Source organism: Epinephelus fuscoguttatus, linkage group LG18 (assembly GCF_011397635.1).
Source record: "Epinephelus fuscoguttatus linkage group LG18, E.fuscoguttatus.final_Chr_v1".
NCBI classification, from domain to species: Eukaryota; Metazoa; Chordata; class Actinopteri; order Perciformes; family Serranidae; genus Epinephelus; species Epinephelus fuscoguttatus.
In genome coordinates, this window is record NC_064769.1 from 27,483,219 (window position 1) to 27,497,786 (window position 14,568).

The window sequence follows — 14,568 nt, forward strand, 5'->3', positions numbered from 1 at the left end:
ACGTGTTCTGAAACTGCATAAAAACTGCAAAAAAACCACACATTCTGACCCCACATGGTCAAAGTAAGGTATTTTGAAAATCAACAAATGTTGTAGTTCATTACTAATTACTTGAAAAACATTGTCTGATCCATAAATCATGATACCAAGTAGAGAAATAACCCCTTAAATATACTGAGCAAAACACTTGTCTTTGCTCCGATTCTTCACACGTTGAAGTTAAAGATCTAAAAAATGTTTATGCACTCAATAGATACATTTCTCTCAAATTTTGGTCGCACGTTTGATAAAATCCATGTAAGTTAGCACTTCTCCTTTTTCCAAGATAATCCATCCACCTGACAGGTGTGGCATATCAAGGTGCTGATTAAACAGCATCATCACTACGCAGGTGTGCCTTGGGATTACCACAGTTACAGGCCTCTGTAGTGTTATCTTGAAAAAAGGCATTAATCTGATTTCACATTTCTAGCACTATGGAAATGCAGTTTAAACTCCAAAGAGTTGATTAAGGGCACGTCTAATCTCAAAATGGCATGCACCATTTTGCTCCAGTTTCCAGTTTGAACAACATGTTTCCTTTTAAATGCTGTGCCACAGGCATGTTAGGTGTACCCAGTCAGCAGCAGTCAGTATATAGAGCTTTACTTACTGTATACATGCTTTTTGTTTTATATTCCATACTTGCTTTGGCAATGTAAACATATGTTTTCCACACCAATAAAGCCTCTTTGAATAAGACTAAAAAATTCCACTACATTAAAAGATTTATCGAGATATTCAAGACCCAGACTGGACCAAAGAGGATGCAGGAAACACTAAATAATCTTTGCAAAAATATACTTCATATCAAGTCATTTATGTCTGTTATTGAGTCCTTAGATTTTATTGTTCTCACTCAGTTCATTTTGCTGGATGTCACAGTTCCCCTGTGTTGATTGGAGGGTAACTCAGATCACCTGTTGTGCAGGGTGTGGGCACTGACCCCTGATTTAAGAATGGAGAGCAGCTTGGTGGAACTCCCCTCTGGACAAATCTGCAAATTGGCAGTTTTGTTCACAATAAATTTGCCCAGTTCCCCCAAGTTGACGTATGACACGCCTCTAGATGCTTTTCTTGATCAGGTCCCTGTGACAACATACAAGATTCCACATATTTACAGTCACATTCAAAATTGTTCATCACACTCATTGTACTAAAGTTTAGACTATTTAAATCTATGAACATATTGACCCCTCTTGTGAAAAGTCATCACACACCTGCAACGCATGCACATGTTTTGGTCATGTATGACTACTGGACTGAGGTAACTGGGACACTTATCAAGCCTAATGCCATTACAGCCATTTCCAGTGTGTTTGATAGTTAAACAAAATCAAGAGAACAAAAATTTATTCCAAAAAGTGTTTTATTAACTTTCAAAAAACAATAACATTTCAAGACATTTAAGTTTTTTTCTCAGACCTTTATAACTTTGTGTTAACTTGTTGTCTGACATCAGTCCTCCATGACGTATAAAAAGACACCACATGATGGCAGAGGGACTTATTTACATCATTCACAATTTTTTATTCTATTTACAATTCAGTCATTGAGAGGATAAAAACCAAGGTGTCCCTCTTATGTACAGTGTGAGACCGTAAAATAAAATAGCAGCCATCTTTATTCTGGACAAGCCTCAATACCGACAACAATGACCTGCTCCCCGGCACATCGCTTGGCCCCCACCTCACATTCGGTCATTGTCGTGGAAACGCTGCCAGCACCGGAGTTGATGCACAAGGGGGCGGAGTCTTTAGGGCACTCTGATGCGTTCTGACAGACGCATTTTGATTCTGGAGTGATAAAACAATGATTATATGTACTGATGCAGTCACACACACATCAAATATATTCACACCACACATGTATTAAAGAATTAAAGGACTCTTCTGGCCATCATTCCTGGCGCTTCGTGAGATCAGGGAATGACATCACTAAAAACTGAGCTAGAAACATTTGCAGTCAGATGATCAGGTCAGGTAATGGATAATCTATGGAGTCAGGACAGTGACTTTAAAATTTGGCATCAAATATAAAATGCTATTGAAAACTGAGCTGCACTTCTATTGGAAAAAGGTTGAAACAAATGTTAGATAATTAAATACGGTTCCGCAGACTCACCCTGACAGACAGTCCCTGGTGTACAGTCCTTGCAGGATGTGGACGTCTCCTCTGGCCAGTCACAGTCGCCTTCATTGGCCAACTCGAAGCTCCGCCCCATACAGCGCAGAGCTCCAAGCTGACAAACGCTAAGTAAACGGCTTTGGCTTGAGCTGACTCGAGCACACAACTCCAGAGAAGTCCTAAATGAAGACCATACACAGAAAAATACAGTGTTAACTGTTTTGGTGATGTACTTTTACACCTTTGATCGGGCATTTCTTTGTGTGATGCAAAAATAATGATCAAAAATCACACTCACGAGCACTCGAATGGCTTTTTACACACACACTCGGTTGTTCCTACGTTCTCCCACAGCTTACACGTCAGACCAGATGGAGGAGACGGAACTGAGGGAGCTGAGGAGAAAATATAGAAAGCAGGATTGGTGTGTGTATATTTTACACTAGACAAAAACAGATCATATGAATACATGTACTCTATGTGAAAGTGGTCGCCCATAATGATGAACCCACGAAGAATTAAAACTCGACCCTGCAGCTCCCCCCAGCTCTTTGGAGCTTTATAGCAACTTTCAGCTCATTGTTTTGGTTCTCCAACTGCAACTTTAGTATATTTGTTCTTTCTTGGCGCTGCCACCTGCCAAATACAAAGTCAGCAACCAGCTTATGAACACCGTGGGTCATTTAGGAGTTGAGGAGACAGGAAATGATGGAGGCAGAAAACTGAGTTCAAAGAGAATGAATATTGGACTTGCATTCACCACTCGACACCCAACATGATCTCATCCCTACTTGTCAGGTTTTGACTCTTGGGCAGAAACCCCAGCTCTAAGCATTGTATCTCGATGCTGGGGGACGATGGTTAGGTTTAGCCAACAATGGTAGAGTTAGGAAAAGATCGAGGTTGACCTCAGTAACGCCTGTCGACAGGTGACAAAATAACTCAGTGTTGACTTTCAGTTTTACACAAATCAAAAATATGCTCTTACCGAACAGATGGCTATTGCTGTTGTTGTTATTATGGCATCTCATTTAAGTTGTGTCTGTGTACTCCTGCTGAATGTAAGTGCAACATTTGCGCTACATTTAGCTCTGGTTTGGTCTCAAGGAACTCCTGAGCAACTTTGTCTGTTGTTTGGTGGTGGGCTAGTAGTGCACAGTGGGTTTATCAGAGCGTGTGCTGCTGGAAACAGGGTTGAGAGCACTAAGACTCAACCAATCAGTAAATGTGCCTCGACACCAAAACAACGAGCTGAAAGAGGCTTAAAAGACCTCAGTAGAGCTGCAGAGTCAGTGAGAATTCTCTATTAAAATATTAAAAACTCTAACTACATTTCTGAGTTAACCTGTTGAACATACAAAGCTTTACAACATTTGACACAAAGAATAAATGTACTGTACCTGCTTTACAGTGAGCACTGGCTGGTGATGGAGACCACTGCAGGCTGGGGCTGCATATGATCTCTGTCACCTCAGCGTCCAGCACTGACCCCGCAGGACAGGACAAGGACACTTTGTCTCCAATCTGATGGGCTGTTTTGGTGGGTGTGGCTATCACGTCACTGTTGAGTGGAGGAATCCCACACGTGGAACCTGGGATGGGGAAAAAGGGGGGATTTGAGAAGGTCAGGGAAACATTAACTATATGATGACTAGACAAAGATAACTTGAGGGTGTGAGAGTCGAAAATCTCAAATGTTTGACTTGCATCTACATCAGGTTTGATCAATTTCCAGGAGGACTGGTGAAAAAAAAAATTAAAAATCTGTTTGGGAAGTGAGCAAAAATAATATGAGCCAAAACACAGCATGCTTTACAAATGGCCACAGGGTGGTGTGATCAGCAACAAAAACAAATCACTTGCTTCTTGGCTACTGGCCCAACCTTCCAGTAAACTCTGTATAAATCTGTAACAATAAGTTGGACTGTGATATCCTGCTGATGAACAAACAGCAGAGCCAAATCCATAATCTCCCTGGCAGAGTTAATAGAGAAAAGACTTACTTATACAAACCATCGTTCCTGTCCGCCACGTCTGGCTCTCAGTGCACTCAGCCACAGCGTTTCCACTGAGGTAATATCCGTCTATGCAGGAGTACTGCACTGTGTTCCCAACCAGGTAAATGTCTCTGGGATTCTGAGGGAAAAAAATACAACAATTTACACCGCCGTCTCCAAAGTAACATAAAGAAAAAACAGCATCAATGAAGTATGCTCACCTGAACAAATCCGTTCCTGAGGTTTGGAGGCGCTCCGCATGTCTTGGGTGGCGTTACAGTGAGACTGAAGCACTGAGGCTCCATCGTCCTGCACACAAACAGTTTATTGTGAGGAAAGTAAAATGCTGCAGACACCTGCTGCTTATTGAGCATCTCTGATATTTCGAACGTGTGTGGATTAGATTGTATTGTCTTATAAGGACCTGATTATTGACTGGTTACTTCCAAATCAAGAATCCAACCCTTAAAGTTATCACACAAAAATCTTATTTCAATTATGTGTGCTGGTTTTAATGATGCTTTTGGGGCAAAAGTATCTTATCTGCCCACAAGAGTTCTCATTACATTTCAAAGTTAAGACATGTTTTTGGCTGAGGTTGGGCTAAGTGTAAGGCTCTGTCCCATTACCACATAGTATATAACAAGTATGTGTGTGTGTGCATGTGTCCTTACTGTAAGTACTGGATGTCTGCGTCCTCACAAGGCTTCCGCTCCACCCCCTCTCCGATGCAGTGTTGGCCACCTCTGCTGGGGGCAGGGTTGTTGCAGCTTCGGGTCCTTGATCTTTGACCTCCAGAGCAGGAACCCCAGGAGGACCAGCAGCTCCAGCTGCCATGGATCACTCCTGAGAGATAATAAGAGATGCAAAAAACAACCCCAAACAACTCAGAGACTCTTTATCTGATGACATAGTTTCTCTAGATGGCATTGCTCTGGCCTCTAGCACTACCGTAAGAAACCTCGGAGTAATATTTGATCAAGATTTGTCTTTTAATTCTCATTTAAAACAAACCTCACGGACTGCATTTTTTCATCTGCGTAATATTGCAAAAATTAGGCCTATCCTGACCCGAAAAGATGCAGAAAAATTGGTCCACGCTTTTGTTACCTCAAGGCTGGATTACTGTAACTCTCTATTATCAGGTAGCTCTAGTAAGTCCTTAAAAACTCTCCAGCTAATTCAGAATGCAGCAGCACGTGTACTAACAGGAACTAAGAAACGAGATCATATTTCTCCTGTTTTAGCTTCTCTGCACTGGCTCCCTGTAAAATCCAGAATTGAATTTAAAATCCTACTGTTAACTTATAAAGCTCTAAATGGTCAAGCTCCGTCATATCTTAGAGAGCTCACAGTGCCTTATTATCCCACCAGAACTCTGCGCTCTGAGAACACAGGGTTACTCGTGGTCCCTAAAGTCTCCAAAAGTAGATCAGGAGCCAGAGCCTTTAGCTATCAGGCTCCTCTCCTGTGGAATCATCTTCCTGTTACGGTCCGGGAGGCAGACACCGTCTCCACATTTAAGACTAGACTTAAGACTTTCCTCTTTGATAAAGCTTATAGTTAGGGCTGGCTCAGGCTTGCCCTGTACCAGCCCCTATTTAGGCTGACTTAGGCCTAGTCTGCCGGAGGACCCCCCTATAATACACCGGGCACCTTCTCTCCTCTCTCTCTCTCTCTCTCTCTCTCTCTCTCTCTCTCTCTCTCTCTCTCTCTCTCTGTCTCTCTCTCTCTCTCTGTCTCTCTCTCTCTCTCTCTGTGTCTCATTGTGTCATGTGAATTACTGTTAATTTGTTATGCTGATCTGTTCTGTACGACATCTATTGCACGTCTGTCTGTCCTGGAAGAGGGATCCCTCCTCAGTTGCTCTTCCTTAGGTTTCTACGGTTTTTTTTCCCCGTTAAAGGGGTTTTTTTGGGGAGTTTTTCCTTATCCGCTGCGAGGGTCATATGGACAGAGGGATGTCGTATGCTGTAAAGCCCTGTGAGGCAAATTGTGATTTGTGATACTGGGCTGTATAAATAAAATTGAAATTGAAATTGAAAACAGATAACATTAATGAAGATGGATTAGACCAGTGGTTCCCAACTGGTTCAGCCACAGGGTCTGGATTTTTGGAGTCATTACTTCACGGTCCACAGAACTGAATGAAGTCAATGTCATACTTGCAGTTGGCTATGTAGTTGAGCTAGTTTGCTGTCTCTGAAGTAGCTGTCTGTTATTCACTCACTGTACAGCAGGAAACAGCACTTCAAAATAAAAGTAGTGTGCCAGAAATTCACTGTACTTCAAATGTGTTTTTTGAAAATTTGAGCCTCAAATGTTTTTTTTCTAACACAAGTATGAAAAATTAAAAAGTCCTTTGTCGTGTACCTGGTTGCTCTCCGATCACAGCCCCAACCTCACAAGCTTGTCCTGACGTTCCTGGTCGACAGACGCAGCGACACTGTGTACCCATCAGCAGTGGCTGGCCGTTGTTCTGGCAGGGCTGACAGTGACAGGGATGCTCCTCCGCCAGGTACTCCTCTGTGGCTCTTTTCATGTGGAGCTTCTTCAGACCTGCACACTGCACCTCCTTCACCAGCTCATACAGAGGACGCAGCTGGAAAACAAATTTCACTTTATTAATGTGCATGTATAGACAGAAGTGCACAGAATACCAGACACTTGGAGCATCTTCCAACCTTCTGGTCTGTGACGTCAGGGAAATCTTTGACAGACGAGGCCCAGTTGTCGTATTTCTCTCCGTTAGCTTCTGGGTTTTCCAGATCCAGGTGAAGCAAAGCGGCTGTCAAGGCTGGATTTCCTCCGTACACATTGACCTTAACAGGCATGTTGTGAATACTGTGTCCTGCAGGGAAGGTACAGCAGAGCTCAAGCTAGACTGTGTGACAGTCAAGTTTAAATGAGTTTCATGTATTTAAATCCACACATTTCTTTGTCCGTCCAGGGCACACTGTGCAGTTTGACACTCTAAATCAGGAAGCTCTTACTCACCGCCTCTGGAGGCAAAAGAATTTGTTATTTTTTCACAGACAGTCTTGACTTTCCTCCTGAAGAAACGGCGTTTCACCTTTCTCCAGCACCTCTGGTACTCTGTGTCTGTTGTACCTTTAGCGAAATAAGGCAGATGCAAGAGAAACATAAAAATTCTCTTTCAGCTTACAAGCACCAAATTTCAGGAGGAACAAACATATTTTTTAGGAGACGGTGCTGGCATTAGATACAAAAGTTGATATTTAAAAGCTTTTATTGCTAATAAACTCAACTAAAATGACAGGTTCATATGTGGTACTGACTAATATCCAATGTAAGAAACAAATTCACAATATTCCCTAAAAATAAAACATCACATTTCCTCAACTTCAGATTATATGTGCTGAATGAAGATGAATATCAATAGAAACACAATTACGATTATCAAAGTTCTTACCGCTTTTTTCGAGCACCTGGTGATCTAACTCCAAAAAGGCCTGGTATTCGCCTCCAAGTGCGCCCTCAGAGAGGTAGTGTGTGCCATACGTGGCAAACAGGTGGCGGTAGGCAGAGTAGTCGTACGTGTACGGCAACGAGGACAAAGCCTTCCAGAAACCTTCAGCCAGAGTCAGATACTGAGGGGCAGAGTTTTGGAACTGGGCCAGCTCCACTTTATTCTTCAGGATTATAAGTTTGGAGTTCTGGAAGACAGATATGAAGACTAGGGTGTCATTCCCTGTAAACTGCTGAATAGCAGCCTTTCAAAGGACCATTTGTTTATCTCTTTTGTTTGACTCTGAACGAAGAATCTGAAAATGGAGAAACCTCTTATTGCACATTCTCACTGCAACCTCGTCACATATTAACGTGTTTGGTCATGGACTTTCCACGTCTACGTAGAATGTGCAAGGTACCCTGGGTGTGTTGGTTGTTGACGTTCTGGGACACTGTGTCAAGTTCTGCCTGTTACATGCATTGTCTTCTTTCAAAATACAATTCCGTTTTCACAGGAAATTTACCGTTTACATACAGTGTCTTTCAAAACAAATGCACTGTCGGTAAAACACAGCGAACTGGCCGAACTGACACACGTGGATCGGTTTAGGCAACAAAAACATGTGGTTAGGTTTAGCAAAAAAAGGACAGGGTTTGGCTTTAGAATCTTACAGGACACAAACACCTCTCGTGGGTGAAAGTCTGTTTGTTGGACCCATCCACCACACTGCCACCTTAACTCTTGTCCTTGTCCCGCCACGTTTTCCCCTGACGCCACTGGATGCCGTTAAACTATAACAGCAGCTGGCCGTGTATCATGTTAGTGTTAAAGGACACCTTTTTCAATGGTTTCTGACGCCGCAAGTCACTGCCCAAGTGCCGGATTTCAGCAACTTTTGAGTGAGACTGGCCTCGCAAAATGCAGGGTGACTAATTGATATACTAATGGTCATTTGGCGTGAAGTATTCCTTTAACCCAACTAGTGACAAGGCCAAAGTCAGTTTGTCCAACACCCACAGTAAGACATCTGAAATAAGTGATTCATAAGGCAGATGAGGTCATAACATTACCTTATTTTCAGTAAGCTCATTGTGGAAAGTGCGACGGTCGTGTCCCACCAAGGCGTTAGACTGGATGTGCTGCATGTAGGACCAGGAGCTCTCGTAGGATTCATCAATGTTTTCATTATCTACTGACACCTGCAAGCAAAGCCAACATATGGTTTGATTAGAGCAGGTTGTCGGTCCTGTGAAGTTGCTGAGGGTACTATAAACTCTATTGTAAAAATGTGGTTCCAACGTCAGGAAGAAAATAAAGTAACTCACCTCAAAGTTGTACCTGAGGACGTTCTGTGGCAGTCTGTAATAGACTTTATGGTCACCACTGAACACCTTCCTGCACTGCCCTCCAAAACTCAGAGTGTTGATCACACCTGCTCTCAGTTTGCCGGACAACACATCGTACCTGTAAAGCACGACACAAGAAATCCATTTGAAGGACTTATCTAATAGGTGACATATTTTATTACCCCAAACATGACATGCAACATACAGTAAAGACTCAGTTTGGTGCAAGAGTTGTAGCTACTCACCCTCTGCCTGTTAACTCTGAGTTAGGAGGGGTTTTGTCAAGGTCACATGAGTACTGGCTGCTGTCTTGTTCACAGCCTCTCTCATCCAGGCCATCATTGCAGTCCTGGTCTCCATTACACACTAGAGACCGGCTGATACACTGACCTGCATCGGGATTTCAATACAGACTTTTCATTCCACATTTCAAGAGACATAAAACCAAACTGTAAACATAAACTAAATTTGATACAGATAGAAATTTATAATGACATTAAAAGAAAAATAGGCACGTTTTGTTAAATATATGTCGCAACATACCAGAGGTGCAGCGGAACCTGTCTCCACAGCCTGTTGCCAGGGGGCATGCTTTCTGTGGGACACATGCTTGTGTTTCCATGGCTTTTCCTGGACATGGCACACCCCCAAACTGGGCGAACACCTCCACATGGCGAGTCCGCACCTGGAAAAATAAAGTGACCATAAGCATGAAATGAATTAAATGATAATCAGAGTCAGATTTTTGTTTTATTTACTCAGTTTGTTTATTCTGGCATCAATTTAGAACCAAAATAGGAAGCACATTGTGCACAAGATTTCAGATTAAGATTTCTTTACTTTTTCTGGCCTTTTGTGACTTCATTTTAGGCCCCATACTTTTGGAATTTGCTGCTGTGAAGCTGCTATGACATTCTGAGTCATGGTAGTAATTTTGTATTTATTTATTAACATCAAATTTGATTTTTATTCAAATGTGAGCCTAGCAATCAATTATCACTGTCAGTCTTAAACTTCTAGTGACCCTGTTTGCATATCATGCGACCCCACATGACGTCCTGACCCCCAAGCTGAGAAACTCTGTGTATAGGCACGTTAGCTGTGTTGCTCCATTTGTTTTTATACTCTAACCCCGTTCTACCAGGGTATGAATTGCTCCACAAAAAAGACATGGTTCGCACAAAGTGAGACAGGAGGAAGTAGCAACTTCCAGGACTGAAAAATGAAGCCATGTGCCAAAACTGCAGTTCCTCAAATGGCCACTTGAGGCCGGCTCCAAAAGTGAGTTGATCCCCATAGACATTTATGTTAATGTGCTCAACTTCACAGCCGAAAGAAACATGTTTACAGCCTGGTACAAAAAAAATTTTGGTCTCTGTAGCTAATTTATCAAGGCTTAAAAGTACACATGGTAATTATGGTGGCTACATCCATAATTTTTATAGTCTATAGACAAGAGTCAAGGATAAACACATCCCGAACCAGCTTGCTTCCACTAGTTTGCGGTACACTATTGCGACTGGCTAGTGTTAACAAGTTCCCAAGTAGCTATAACAGGTCAGCAGCTAGCTTGCCACCTACAACAGCTGACCAGCTAGTTAATATACAAGTACGTCACAATGCTTCTAGCACAACCTACTTTCTAAGAACATGTAGATACATTTCACTGTCACAATCTGAATAATGGATGTCACAGGGTCAATGTTGAGGCCATCGCACACCACTGGGAATATGTTTGACTAATTTGTGTATGATTGGTTGTCAGTGAGCAAAACAACGATCACACAACCTCCTTGTGGGATGTCACTTCTCATCTGGGGACAAAACGATGGTCTCCACAAGTTAAGCCATTTACTGCAGAGTTGGGTTTAGGTATTTTGATCACACCTCCAATAAATTCAATTGTATACAATGTCCTCACAAGTACAGTATGAGTATGTGTGTCCTCTGAAGTACCTTTGTCCTGGAGCAGCCGTCACACTCGGACCACGCTCCATAAGCTCCCCATCTACAGTTCACACGCTGCCGACAGCTGAGAGCAATGGACATCGACATCATTAATAAACATTTATGTTATATACATTTCCTAAGGATGAATTGAAACAACATATTTTCCACACCATCGATACATTTTTCTCCATGTTACAAGAAGATGTAAAGACAGCTTGTGTGGTGCACCTACCTAACTGGAGACAGGAAGATGACCAACAATCCCAAAGACAAAGATGAAGCCAAAATCAACTGTACAAAAAGAAAGGAAGCTGTTAGTTGATCTCTCTCTTGGTGGCAGCAGTTCTCATGACATTAAATGAAGTACTTTAAGACACTCACGTTGACATGAATAAAAGTCCTAGTTTTCCATTCATTGACAGACTGGACACTGTAAATAATGCTATGGTATATTCTTTGGCATAAAAAACATTTAACGTTGTTCTGCCATAATAAACCTACATTTGCAACATTTAAACTTAACATTTAAAAGTGCCAACAAATCAAGATAGTCCACTGTTTCATCATCAGTGAGTGAGTCCTGATGACTTTGAATCATAATCTGTGATTCATTGCACAACAGGGAAGTTCTGCTGATTTGTGCTCTTTAGTTGTGGAACGCAGGAAAACCCATTTTTACTCTGTTTACTTTGTCCCTCATACTGTACGATCTCAGTTAAGCAAACAAACATTTTGTTTTATTATTAACTCAATCTGAAGTGCATCAATTTCAGATTTCATTTGTTTAATTACAAACCCCAAAACCTGTAGTTTGACTTAATGTCCGAGGGACATACCTTTACCTAACTAAAGTTACCTACCTAGAAACATTGTTAGGTTATTTGAAAATACTTCCCAGAATGCATTGCATTAAGGCTTACAGTCTTCAGGAATCCTTATTAATATGAAAAAGTTCTCTTCCTCTCTCAGACCAAAATTAAAACACCGGTGAAGATTGTGTCTTCCCACTGAGTCTACCAACAGTGTTAAGGGTGTGACAGGCAAGTCTGACTTTTACTAAACAAATGAGAAAACTGTGTACAGTATTGTATGTGTTGCAAGACTTGACTCTCTCACTCTGACAGAATACAAATACATAACGGTTATGAGTCTATATGGGAGAAACAGGGCTAGACTAAATGTTTATGCAAAGCCCATGTCTGTGGTGCTATCATGGTAACTGTCCTCCTAATTTCAGAGGGGGATGATGAACTGAATGTCAAGAGTGTCCTGGCCAAGACAGACAGCAACACAAGTTACAGACAGACAACACAGACCAAAAATACAGAATTAAAAAATACACAGCTCAAAAAAAAAAACCAACAATAAAAAAACGCACAGTAAGATTACTACAAAGAAAAGCCCAAAAATGTGTCAATATATACTAGAAGTGAGCCACAAAAATGCAAAAAAAACACAGCTGCAAGATTACAAAGAGCAGCTAAGACACACCGTGACAATGGCATGTCGAAGATGGTGTTCAGAAATCCTGTAACGTTGCTTTTAAACAGCCAGGAGGAACCAAAGAGTGCAATTTTTAGTCCTTCTGAAGAAAATTCCACACATAAGGAGCTGCATACATAAATGCTGGCTTGCCAAACTCTGAACGTACCCTCGATACAGACAATAAAAATGTGTTCTGACAACCGAGAGCATAGCCATTTTCAATTTATAGCACTCCTGTCACATGGGTCATATTGACAGAAATTGTTGCCAGGTCAGTTATTGCAAAACAGCAAAGCAAGAAAATCTGACCCAATAAGTAAGTGACATTTTAAAAACTCATTTGCAGACTTAGAGTTTCCAGACAGTGCAGCATACAGATTAGAATTACTTTAATATAGAGTCAGTAACAGAGGAAACCAGTCTGAGTCCTGATGATGTTAAATAATATATAAGTCTAACTTGAAATGGAAGTAAACGTTGTACGTTAGATCAACTCAAAGCCTGAATTTAGTGATAAATCACCTGATCCAAAACTTTGCTGCCTGAGTTTTTTTTTTCACAGTATTTTACAGTGTAGTGTCACCGTATCTGGATAATAAATGTGTTGTGGGGTTTACAGTACCTTCATGATGTGCTCCTCAGAGCTGAGCCCTCTGGTCTGGTCCTGCACTGTAAGACCAGGTCATATAATCACCAGGAGGGAGATTACTCAACAGTTCAGGAATTCCCATGCTGAGGAAACTCTCATTTATCAAACCTGACCAAATCTGTTCACTCAATGAGTCACGGACAAACTGTTCTTTTCCAGTCCAAGGCCAGTCCTTTTGCTCTTTTTAGCTGCACTCAATTGTTTCCAACGACACTGCGAGTTTATTTACAATAAAAAAAGTTTGATCATCCTGTTTGCTTTGAGTGCTGAACAGCACAAGGAGCAGCGTGATGAAATCTCTTTGACAAACCGCCTCATTGGAGTGTGACAGGACGAGTTGCATCACACTGGTTTGTCCTGGGCAAGGGTCAGAAAAGATCCCCATTTGGCCCAAATTTGTATGCACTGGTCTGAGCTGCTGTGTGAATGCAAAACACACATGGAAATAACATCCACATCTTCATTTGTAATACCAATGTTGAATTTATACCAGCATTCAAGTAAATTGAATCCACATTTTACATTTGTAGCCAGAAACACAGTATCTTAATTGAAAACAGTTATTTTTTTATTCTAATTTTATGTTTGTTTTATATTTGTTGATACAAAGTCTTTCATAGAAGCAAAACACCGCCATCAAACCCGGCTGATTTAATGTCTTGGCCACTTCTACAGTACCTACACCCTGCAACAAATATTTCAAAATATGGTGTACAAATTTAGTGTCTTAAAGTCTTTTCTTTGACACAGATGATGAGTCATTATTTATTCCATCCATCCATCCATTTTCATCCGCTTACCCAGGGCTGGATCGCAGGGGCAGCAGGCCAAGCAAAGCACCCCAGACGTCCCTCTCCCCAGCTCCTCCTGGGGGACCTCAAGGTGTTTCCAGGTCTACGCCGGGGCCTCCTACCAGTGGGACGTACCCAGAACACCTCTAACAAGATGCGCCCAGGAGGCATCCTAATCAGATGCCCGAACCACCTCAACTGACCCCTTTCAACGCGAAGAAGCAGCGACTCTACGCCGAGCTCCCTCCACGTGTCCAAGCTCCTTATTTGTTGTGTCACCTAATCTTTTTCATTACAAGTACAACACATACAGCAACAAGTGATGTGTCTAGAGGAATATAAAGTACAATAAACTGCAACAGCAACAAAAGGAAAGATGAGAAATAAAATAAATACCAAAACACAGGTCATCACACAGTTTGTTCTAGAAAACAGGACCAACGTCACAAAAAGCACCTTCATCAGATCTGGATCCTATCCAATTTGAAAACTGCTCACTGGCCTCAGCTCAGTCAGACCTCCATGGTCATGGTGACAGTTCTAACAGGCCTGTACATAGTTAGTTATGGGCGCCATCTAGTGGTGACTTATGGTCTTCTTCTAGGGTTTAGCACCAAGCATACTACAGCTGCACAATGTGTGGAGTTGCCTTGTTATCATACAGCCTGAGATGTTGTTGAGGTGTGTTCTCTGTGAGGGATGTACAAACACA

General features: G+C 41.8%; 1 protein-coding gene across 1 annotated transcript; it reads right to left on the minus strand.

The window, feature by feature from the left end:
* Nucleotides 1-1,390: 1,390 nt before the first annotated feature.
* Nucleotides 1,391-13,190, minus strand: c7b (complement component 7b). Its single transcript, XM_049604973.1, has 18 exons — nt 13,039-13,190; nt 11,164-11,222; nt 10,938-11,013; nt 9,525-9,666; nt 9,227-9,371; nt 8,961-9,099; nt 8,706-8,834; nt 7,597-7,840; nt 7,161-7,274; nt 6,848-7,014; nt 6,537-6,765; nt 4,838-5,009; nt 4,385-4,472; nt 4,170-4,302; nt 3,567-3,758; nt 2,465-2,561; nt 2,164-2,345; nt 1,391-1,835 (listed from the first exon to the last, which is right to left on the minus strand). Exons 1-18 carry the CDS (start codon nt 13,042-13,044, stop codon nt 1,663-1,665), a joined length of 2,487 nt encoding a protein of 828 aa, XP_049460930.1. The 5' UTR covers nt 13,045-13,190; the 3' UTR covers nt 1,391-1,662.
* Nucleotides 13,191-14,568: the final 1,378 nt, after the last annotated feature.

Bases quoted from the DNA above. Each gene is read 5' to 3' on its own strand.
- c7b (XM_049604973.1), bottom strand. The intron at 9,100-9,226 runs GTGAGTAGCTAC...CGTGCTTTACAG, and splicing joins TCAGAGTTAACAGGCAGAGG to GTACGATGTGTTGTCCGGCA. The intron at 1,836-2,163 runs GTGAGTCTGCGG...TTATCACTCCAG, and splicing joins ACCAGGGACTGTCTGTCAGG to AATCAAAATGCGTCTGTCAG.